At 41.1% G+C, this 9,859-nt stretch overlaps 1 protein-coding gene across 1 annotated transcript in view; it reads right to left on the bottom strand.

The window, feature by feature from the left end:
- The window catches only part of LOC310733627 (glycerol-3-phosphate dehydrogenase [NAD(+)], cytoplasmic-like), an 11,932-nt gene extending 2,424 nt beyond the window's left edge, over window positions 1–9,508 (bottom strand). Inside the window, exons 1-6 of the mRNA XM_083555040.1 lie at window positions 9,359–9,508; window positions 7,175–7,352; window positions 6,482–6,622; window positions 5,878–6,016; window positions 5,402–5,514; window positions 118–354 (exon numbers count right to left, since the gene is read on the bottom strand). Of these exons, the coding sequence (XP_083411166.1) occupies window positions 118–354; window positions 5,402–5,514; window positions 5,878–6,016; window positions 6,482–6,622; window positions 7,175–7,352; window positions 9,359–9,504 (954 nt within the window). The 5' untranslated portion in view covers window positions 9,505–9,508. The remainder of the gene's footprint in view (window positions 1–117; window positions 355–5,401; window positions 5,515–5,877; window positions 6,017–6,481; window positions 6,623–7,174; window positions 7,353–9,358) is intronic.
- Between the last annotated feature and the right edge of the window lie 351 nt (window positions 9,509–9,859).

Here is a 9,859-nt window from a genome sequence, read left to right as displayed (position 1 = left end):
TATGATTGATCTCATTATTCATACAAATGCTGAGAGTTTTAGCACATTCATATCAGTCCCGATGACTGAGTAACACATCCTGAGGTTCCTGATGTTCCTCAGACCCTGGTTGCTTACCCTCCCGCTCTTGGCGAACGCCTCGGCCACTCGCCGGTTGCGTCCCCCGTAGCACGTCGTGATGAGATCGGCAACGCCGCAGCTCTCCAGGAAGGTTTCCGGGGAAACAGAGCCGGCGGAGCAGAAAAGTCTCGCGAAGGCGATCATCTCCATCAGGCCAAGTCTGATCACAGCCGCCTTCGTGTTGTCTCCAAAACTCAAGCCGTCACAGATTCCTGCGCCCACCGCCACAATGTTCTGCAGCACACAGACAAATTTTCACTAACGCTGTAATTTGCATCGACATAAACATTTGATTATAGATATTATATTAAAGAAGCCCCTCCAAAATGACCCTTAGCAAGTCATGTGATTGCAGGAATGAACTTCTTTTCAGGCCGTGAAACATGCAATTTATTTTCTTTTAAATGCACCATATGGACAAAAGTTTGTGGACACCTGAGCATGAGATCGGTATGTGCTTTTTGAACATCCCATTCCACATTTTGTCCTCATTTGCTCTAATAACTTCCACTCTTCTGGGAAGATGTTCCACTAGATTTCCAGAATGTGTTTGCGGAGATTTGCGTGAGCTTCTACAAACCCGTGTAAAGCAGATCTTCATGGAGCTTTGCTTTTGTTGGAACATGTTTGGGTCTCCTAGTTCAAGTAGAGAGAAAATTTCAAGCTACTGCATTCATAGACATCAATATATATAACTACAGTTTGTGGAAGAACCAAAAATTGTTGGAAAAATCAGGTGACATTTCATTTTGTTTTAATTCTTGCCATTGAGTAGCTCATTGGTTCAATTCTAATGCTAGTTGTGAGATGCCAGGAACGATCCCGAAGCCTCTTCTGGGCATTCAGAAAGGCACTTTATCCATCAGCTGCTCATCTACATGCTTGGATTGTGCTCTCTCTGGATTTAAATGCATTCTGGTTAATGCGTTTCATTGCCAGTCGGTCAGCAGATGCACTTATTAAAAGCGACGTACAACAAAAATCTGCCAAATGTAAATGATTGTGAGTGGTTGCAGTAATATGTGGGGGGATTCTGATAGCGGGCTAAAAGCAAATGATATTTAAATTGCGGTCTGTTTTCAGAAAAATGCTAAACATGATAGCGCTTACGCGGCACACACCGATTTTCAGTATCATGGGAGAACTTTTCATGCAACTGAAAATTCATTTCCAGTAGGGATGGTAAGATCCGATGTGAACGACGCGATGCATCGATTTAAAATAGTGTGCATTGGATACAATTTGTATTGTGATGCATCGTTTTGAACATGTTTGCTTCGGATGAAAAAAAACTTAAAAAAAAAATATTATTTATATTATTTTATATATAATATATATATATATATATATTTATATATAATTCTTAGTGGATGCGCTATATTTTTATTATCTAGAACGTGACGGATAATTTGTGACTACCATCTGATATATAGATCAATTTCCCTTCGCTAAACTGCATCGCAACATTAGTCACATGGAATACAGATTAACATGGCAGAGGTAGAGCTGCATCTTCCTGGAGACAGAGAGAACAGAGAAAAAAAAAACGTCTGCACTACAAAGGTTTTGATGATTTGCTGTCTGTCTGAACTAAAGAAATAAAAGTGAACCATCTGTACATATTTTTTTTCCTGTTGAGTCGACTTTATTGTATTGTATCGTTGATAATGCGTCAAGATGCAGTGCATCGGCCTCAGTTGCTGATATGCACATCCCTAATTTCCAATAAAGCTTTCATCATTTGGTCAAATCTGTCAACCTTCAATGAATAATGGAAGACAAAAGTGTCCTGGTGTCTGATCCTGACTTTCAACTTCCTGGAATCCTGGAAGCTCTTTTCGCTATAGCAAAGTGTGAGAAAGTGCCGCGGGCCTCATCGCGTGACCGTGGAAGTGTGCGTAACGACTTCATTACACAGGGAAATTACTTCATTCAACCACACTAACTTCTTCCTTCCGCCTTTTAGAAACAGACAACGAGAGCCAGATGAAGCTCCTTCATAGCTTCAGTGTGTTTTTCTATTCCACCGAACGCATCACGCTCGAGCGAGGGCTTTGTTGTACTGTATTACTATTTGCTTATCCATCAAATAAATGATAAAAATGTGCATTGAATGTGGCCACATACGAGTAATTTCATCATGTGATGGATCCTTCTTTTGTTCCTTTGTTTTGCCTGTGACTGGCAAAGATTTCAGTGCTTTCTGAATAGAAACATTATGAAAGATAGAGGAAAGAGAAACTGTTCCACACCACTTATCCCTCTATCCTCTACCACTACCCCACTTATCCCTCCATTCTCTACTACTACACCACTTATCCCTCCATCCTCTACCACTACCCCACTTATCCCTCCATCCTCTACCACTACCCCACTTATCCCTCCATCCTCTACTACTACACCACTTATCCCTCCATCCTCTACTACTACACCACTTATCCCTCCATCCTCTACTACTACACCACTTATCCCTCCATCCTCTACTACTACACCACTTATCCCTCCATCCTCTACTACTACACCACTTATCCCTCCATCCTCTACTACTACACCACTTATCCCTCTATCCTCTACTACTACCCCACTTATCCCTCTATCCTCTACTACTACCCCACTTATCCCTCCATCCTCTATCACTACACCACTTATCCCTCCATCCTCTACTACTACACCACTTATCCTTCTATCCTCTACTACTACACCACTTATCCTTCTATCCTCTGCTACTACACCACTCATCCCTCCATCCTCTACCACTACCCCACTTATCCCTCCATCCTCTACTACTACAACACTTATCCCTCCATCCTCTACTACTACACCACTTATCCCTCCATCCTCTACTACTACACCACTTATCCCTCTATCCTCTACTACTACCCCACTTATCCCTCCATCCTCTACTACTACACCACTTATCCCTCCATCCTCTACTACTACACCACTTATCGTTCTATCCTCTACTACTACACCACTTATCCTTCTATCCTCTGCTACTACACCACTTATCCCTCCATCCTCTACCACTACACCACTTATTCCTCTATCCTCTACCACTACCCCACTTATCCCTCCATCCTCTACTACTACACCACTTATCCCTCCATCCTCTACCACTACACCACTTATTCCTCTATCCTCTACCACTACCCCACTTATCCCTCCATCCTCTACTACTACACCACTTATCCCTCCATCCTCTACCACTACACCACTTATTCCTCTATCCTCTACCACTACCCCACTTATCCCTCCATCCTCTACTACTACACCACTTATCCCTCCATCCTCTACCACTACACCACTTATCCCTCTATCCTCTACCACTACACCACTTATCCCTCCATCCTCTACCACTACACCACTTATCCCTCTATCCTCTACCACTACCCCACTTACCCCTTCATCCTCTACTACTACACCACTTATCCCTCCATCCTCTACCACTACACCACTTATCCTTCTATCCTCTACTACTACACCACTTATCCTTCTATCCTCTACTACTACACCACTTATCCCTCCATCCTCTACTACTACACCACTTATCCTTCTATCCTCTACTACTACACCACTTATCCTTCTATCCTCTACTACTACACCACTTATCCCTCCATCCTCTACTACTACACCACTTATCCCTCTATCCTATACCACTACACCACTTATCCCTCCATCCTCTATTACTACACAACTTATCCCTTCATCCTCTATCACTACACCACTGATCCCTTCATCCTCTACTACTACACAACTTATCCCTCTATCCTCTACCACTACACCACTTATTCCTCCATCCTCTACCACTACACCACTTATCCCTCCAACCTCTACCACTACACCACTGATCTCTTCATTCTCTACCACTACATCACTGATCCCTTCATCCTCTACCACTACACCACTGATCTCTTCATTCTCTACCACTACACCACTGATGCCTCCATCCAATACAACTGTAACTCATTTCCTCCATCCTCTACCACTGCTTGATTTATCTCTCTATCCTCTACCACTACATCACTGATCCCTCCATCCAGTCCACTGCTTCATTAATCCCTCCATCTCTCAGGGTACAAACAAAACATGCTTCAAGAATTTTCTATCTAACGTTAGGGAACCTAGCTGGTTGAACAAACATGTGTTTGATGACAAACTAAACTGCTGATAAGGTCACAGTGCTTCACAGAGTTCTTGTTGCTAAGTAGCAATGCTTGTTTTCCCCCTTTGCTGGTTGGATATTAAGCAGATGTACACAGGCATAGCAGCTCCACCGGTTTACAGATTGAGTATAAAATAGGAAGTGTGAAGCATAACATGTATACAAATGCTTTATTTGGAAAAGCGACGTGAGCACCGTGCAGATGTTACACTCAGGCCTAGTCCACACTAATACTTTTTAGTTTTGAAATCGCATATTTTATTCTCTCTGTTTTTAGTCAACGAAACCGTAGCTTTCTGAAAACGCTCTTTCAAGTGAATACATTTAAAAGCACTGTTTTAGCATCACAGTGTGGACTGTGAAAACGGAGGCTTTCGAAAACAATGACGCATTTTTAGCCATTTCACCGTGAATACCTCCACATTGCTGCCAAGTATCAACGAGCCAGAAATGAAATAAATAGTGGGCGGAAATGACGCAGGCCAGATCGTTTTTACGTTTTGCTGCTACGTGTTACAGAGACGCGTTACAGAGTACAGTAACACGTACAGAGACGTGTTACAGAGACGTCGTTTTTTTAGACGTTTTAGTGTGTGATGAGCAAATCAATAGCGAGGACGCGGAGTGTTTTTAGACGAAAATGCTGTTTTCAAATTGATCCAGAATTGTGTAGACGTAGGCTAAGGCCATGTAAACACAAATACGTCTTCGTATAAAAACGTATATTTTTCTCTTCGTTTTGGCCATTCCTTTATTTTTAGTCAAAATTAGAAAACGCTGAATTGAAAAACGACTATTTCGTGTCGCAGTGTGCACGTCGAAAATGACGACTTTCAAAAACGATGATGCATTTTTAGTCACGTGAACACGCCGAAAAAGATCCAGAAATTAAATAAACGTCGGGCGAAAATGACAGGTCGAAGTGTTTTACATTTTACTCATGCAGTACAGAAATTACACGTTTTCGGACGTTTCCTTGTGAATGAGCAACTTTTGGGAAAAGGTTGAAAATGATACAGTGGATGCAGAGCGTTTCTAGACGAAAATGCCGTTTTCAAATTGATCTCAGAGTGTAGCTGTAGCCTTAAAGCAGAGTGAAAACAAGGCCAAGAAGCTAACCTTTAGAGCTCCACATATCTCCACAACTTCGGCCTCCTCCACTACGGTGACCCGGAAATGATCCGTCTGCATCAGTTCCTTCAGCAGAGCTCCATGGGATTTGTCTTCTGAGCCTAATACACACAACCCAAGTTTTATTTGTACAATACAAAAATACAATGGAACTGAGGTTACTAGATAATCATTTGCAAAAGTCTATGCAATAGTATTATTACATTAAATATCAGATTTAGTTGAATAAATTATATACATTTTCTTTACAGATGCATTAACTGAAAGGAAAAAGCAATAACAGGCTGGTGTGGGAATGGCCATTTATAGGTGCTATATTCTAAGTAAAAACAGGAAATAAGTCATTTCACAAACGTTCTACGTCATTAAACGTAACTATAATTGGATAAAAACTATGGCGTGCTTCAAAGTGCTCTATCTACTACTTATAACATGGATGTGCGGGAAATGGGATTTGTTTTTACCGATGGTACTCTCACAGAATTTCTCGTCTGCCACTTCATTAGCGATGTTTGCACCCATTAGCACGCTCATGCTAATGCCTAGCTTCTCACGAATGACCTCCGAGATCAGCTTTAGCCCATCAGGACCCTCATCCACCCCCTACATACACACACACACACACACACACACACACACACACACACACACACACACACACACACACACACACACACACACACACATGCTGTGTCATATGCTTTGAACACAAACATCTTGTGATCTTAGAATGTAGTGTTCCCCTTTTCTCAGTTTACACTGCTGAGTGTGAGAAACACACACACACACACACACACACACACACACACACACACACACACACACACACACACACACACACACACACACACATGACAACAATCTTCAGACATCAAGAGTTCAGTGAGAAATGCATTCCTAGCAGAAAATGATAAAATGCAAAGTCTGAAAAGCAAAGTTCCCAAAGTATAGAACTTTCGAAATAAAAATGTGTGTGTGTGTGTGTGTGTGTGTGTGTGTGTGTGTGTGTGTGAGAGAGAGAGAGAGAGAGAGAGAGAGTGTGCGAGTGAGTGTAAGATAATGTGAGACCTTGATAAGTGACATTCCAAGAGCGTCTTGTTTAATCTTTCCTTTCATTGTGTCACACACTTGGCTGATAAACTGATGAGGGATCACAAAGAGCAGAACATCTGCACCACTGACAGCCTCAACCAGATCCGCTACTGCAACCTGAGAGAGAGAGAGAGAGAGAGAGAGAGAGAGAGAGAGAGAGAGAGAGATGACTGTGAAAGTCTGAGGGATGAATAGATACTGATATGTAGGTGAAGAGTGTGTGTGTTTATGTGTGTGCATGTGGTGTGTGTGTGTGTGTGTGTGTGTGTGTGTGTGTGTGTGTGGAGAGTGTGTGGAGAGTATATGGAGTGTGTGTGGAGTGAGTGTGGAGTGTGTGTGGAGTGTATGTGGAATGTGTATTAAATGTGTATTGAGTGTGTGTGGAGTAGGTGTGGTGTGTGTATGAAGTGTGTGTGGAGTGTGTGTGGAATGTGTATGGAGTATGTATGGAGTGTGTGTGTAATGTGTGTGAAAAGTGTGTGGAGTGTGTATGGAGTGTATGTGGAATGTTTATTGAATGTGTATAAGGTGTGTGTGGAGTGTGTATGAAGTGTGTGGAGAGGGTGTGGAGTGTGCATGGAGTATGTGTGGAGAGGGTCTGGAGTGTGTATGGAGTGTGTGGAGTGGGAGTGTAGTGTATTTGGTGAGTTGGAGGACCTCGTCACTCACCACGTTCTCAGGCAGTCTGCGTCCTGGCAGGTATTTCACATTTTCATGTTGTGTGTTAATGATGTCTGTGAGTTTCCTGCCGTCCACCATCTCCTCATACACCCACATCTTCACTGCAGAGTCAAACTTCACGTTGCGTCCTGCGTTCTGCCCCACGATTTTAGCGATGGCAGAACCCCTGAAAAAGAAGTAAAAGAAATTTTTAAATTTTTAAATAAGAAGAGATTAAAATTTTTTGGTTTCTACATAACCTAAGTATTTGTCTGTCAGTAAAATATGCGTGGCCTTAGTATCTGTCAATGAAGTGGGTGTGGCTTTATTATCTGTCAGCCTCAGTGATGTGGGTGTGGCCTAAGTGTTTGTCAATAAAGTGGGTGTGGCCTCATTGTCTGTTTGTAAGTGAAGTGGGTGTGGCTTCAGTCTGTCTGTAAACAAAGTGGCTGCGGCCGTAATGTCAGAGAAATGTTTACATGTACAGTTTTTATTTTTTATTTGTATATGGACAATCCATTTGCACATCCTTCTGAAATGTAATGTGTTACTGTTTTTAATTGTCTCATGTTGTTTCTTGTCTGTTGTCTTTTATTCTTTTTTATACCTTCGGTCCTGAGGAAACGTCGTTTAGTCCTTGGCTCTTGAGTCATGCACAGAGCAGCGGTTTTAAACAAAGATCTTTCAGCACATGGCCTGTTTAAATGTTGTTCCGTCTGGACCTCATGGGAGTTAAATACGATTAAAACGAACTCATGGACTAAAAAAAAAGTGCCCCCAAAAACCTTTCAACAAAAAATGTGTGACAAACTACCAGAGCACATCGAATAGAAATCTTCCAAAGAACAAGCTGCAGTTCATAAACAAATCAAACAAACGGAACTTCTTCAAGTTAAATGTCTCATGCTTTGGCTCCACCAGAGACGTAGCACCCGACTGGCTGTAAACATGAGAGCGATGGGCCTGACCGTGTGTTTGTATGCCGAAACTGATGCATTTCAGGACCAACACCATACCCACCTGTCGTGTATGATACTGATATTGTGAGCTCCAGAATCATAAAACATCTCAGCACTAAACATGGTGTGTCTTTCGATGAGTTTTTACTCCTGACTGAATTTATATTGTTGATAGTTTTTTCCTTACACTTTCCTTCACTTTTAACTGTTTAGTAATAAACTTTATGTTAAGATACCCTATATAGCCAAAAGTTTGTAGACACCAGGGCATAAGATCAGTAGGTGCTTTTTGAACATCCCAGTCCACATTTAGTCTCCATTTGCTGTTACAATAACCTGCACTGTTCTAGGAAGTTGATCTACTAAATTTTGGAGTGTGCTTGTGGAGATTTGTGCGATATTGAGACAGTTAAACTCAGATGAGGAGGCCTGGGGTGCAATCAGTGTGAAGAGTTCATATTGAAGGTGTTTCATAGCATTGAGGGTTTTATCAGCCTCTAGTTCATTGCACGGTCAGGATGGTTTTATATCCAGCCTGATAGAGCTTTTAAAGATTCCAGTGCACACTTCTAGAGGATTTTAGACCATTTATACTTCAGTTTTAGAACACACACACACACACACACACACACACACACACACACACACACACACACACACACACACTACAATGCACGGTTTATGTTTTATCGCTTTAAAAAAGGATTTGTAGTAAATAAATCGCTTTTAAAGCTTCACTACAGAAATCTTTATCTGGTTAAGGCATCACTGTAGGGGGGGGGGGGGGGGGGGGTGAAAACTTTTGCACAAAGTTTAAAATATTTGTATTATAGATTTCTTTCAATAAAAAACCAAAACCCCCCCCCCCCAAAAAAAAACAATAGTAGCTGATTATAAGGTTAATATTAATTTGATCAAAATAACAATATTTTATTATATCTAATTATAAATATTTTATTAACAATTTTAATTATTCATTCATTATTCACTTTATTCACTTATTCACAATAATTTTTCAAAAACCTACAGCTTAAATATGATTTAAATTTCATTTAATTTTTTTTTATACTTTAGGCGATAATTGATTTTGATTTGATTTGATTTTATTATTTCATAAAATTTTATTTTATTATTGAGCCAAACTCCAATTTCTTAAAAATGCGTATATACATTTAAATGTTTTATCCCACAAGAACAATCCACAGATGTGAAAATAAGTTTTTTAAGGTCTTACCAGTTTCCTGAGCCGACAATACACACTTTCTTTGGAGTTGCCATCTTCAGATTGGAGCAGCTGACACACACACACACACACACACACACACACACACACACACACACACACACACAAACACACACACACACACAACAGCTTCGCATGCTACACACAAACCAAACCTACTGCTCTACTATTGGTTATTCGAGCCACGCCCATGCCCATATGTGTTCTTCAGGGTGTGTGTGTGTGTGTGTGTGTGTGTGTGTGTGTGTGTGTGTGTGTGTGTGTGTGTGTGTATATAAAGGTAAATGGTTGGCTTATAAATAAATACTCGCCTCATAAATCGTGCTCGGTTGAAAGTGTCCCTGTAGAATGTTGCTACACTTTCAGTTCCCTTTTGTTCGAGTACAATGATGGTGTATTGGTTGTTCAGTGTGTGCACATGTGACTAAATTATAAAGAAAACCTCTACACAATGACAGCTTTGCCAGGTAGAAAAACGTCTTTAACCAAAAT

Source organism: Silurus aristotelis (assembly GCF_946808225.1).
Source record: "Silurus aristotelis genome assembly, chromosome: 11".
In the NCBI taxonomy this organism is placed as follows: Eukaryota; Metazoa; Chordata; class Actinopteri; order Siluriformes; family Siluridae; genus Silurus; species Silurus aristotelis.
The sequence above is the reverse complement of the archived record's forward strand: the minus strand, read 5'-3'. Positions and strand labels throughout refer to the sequence as shown.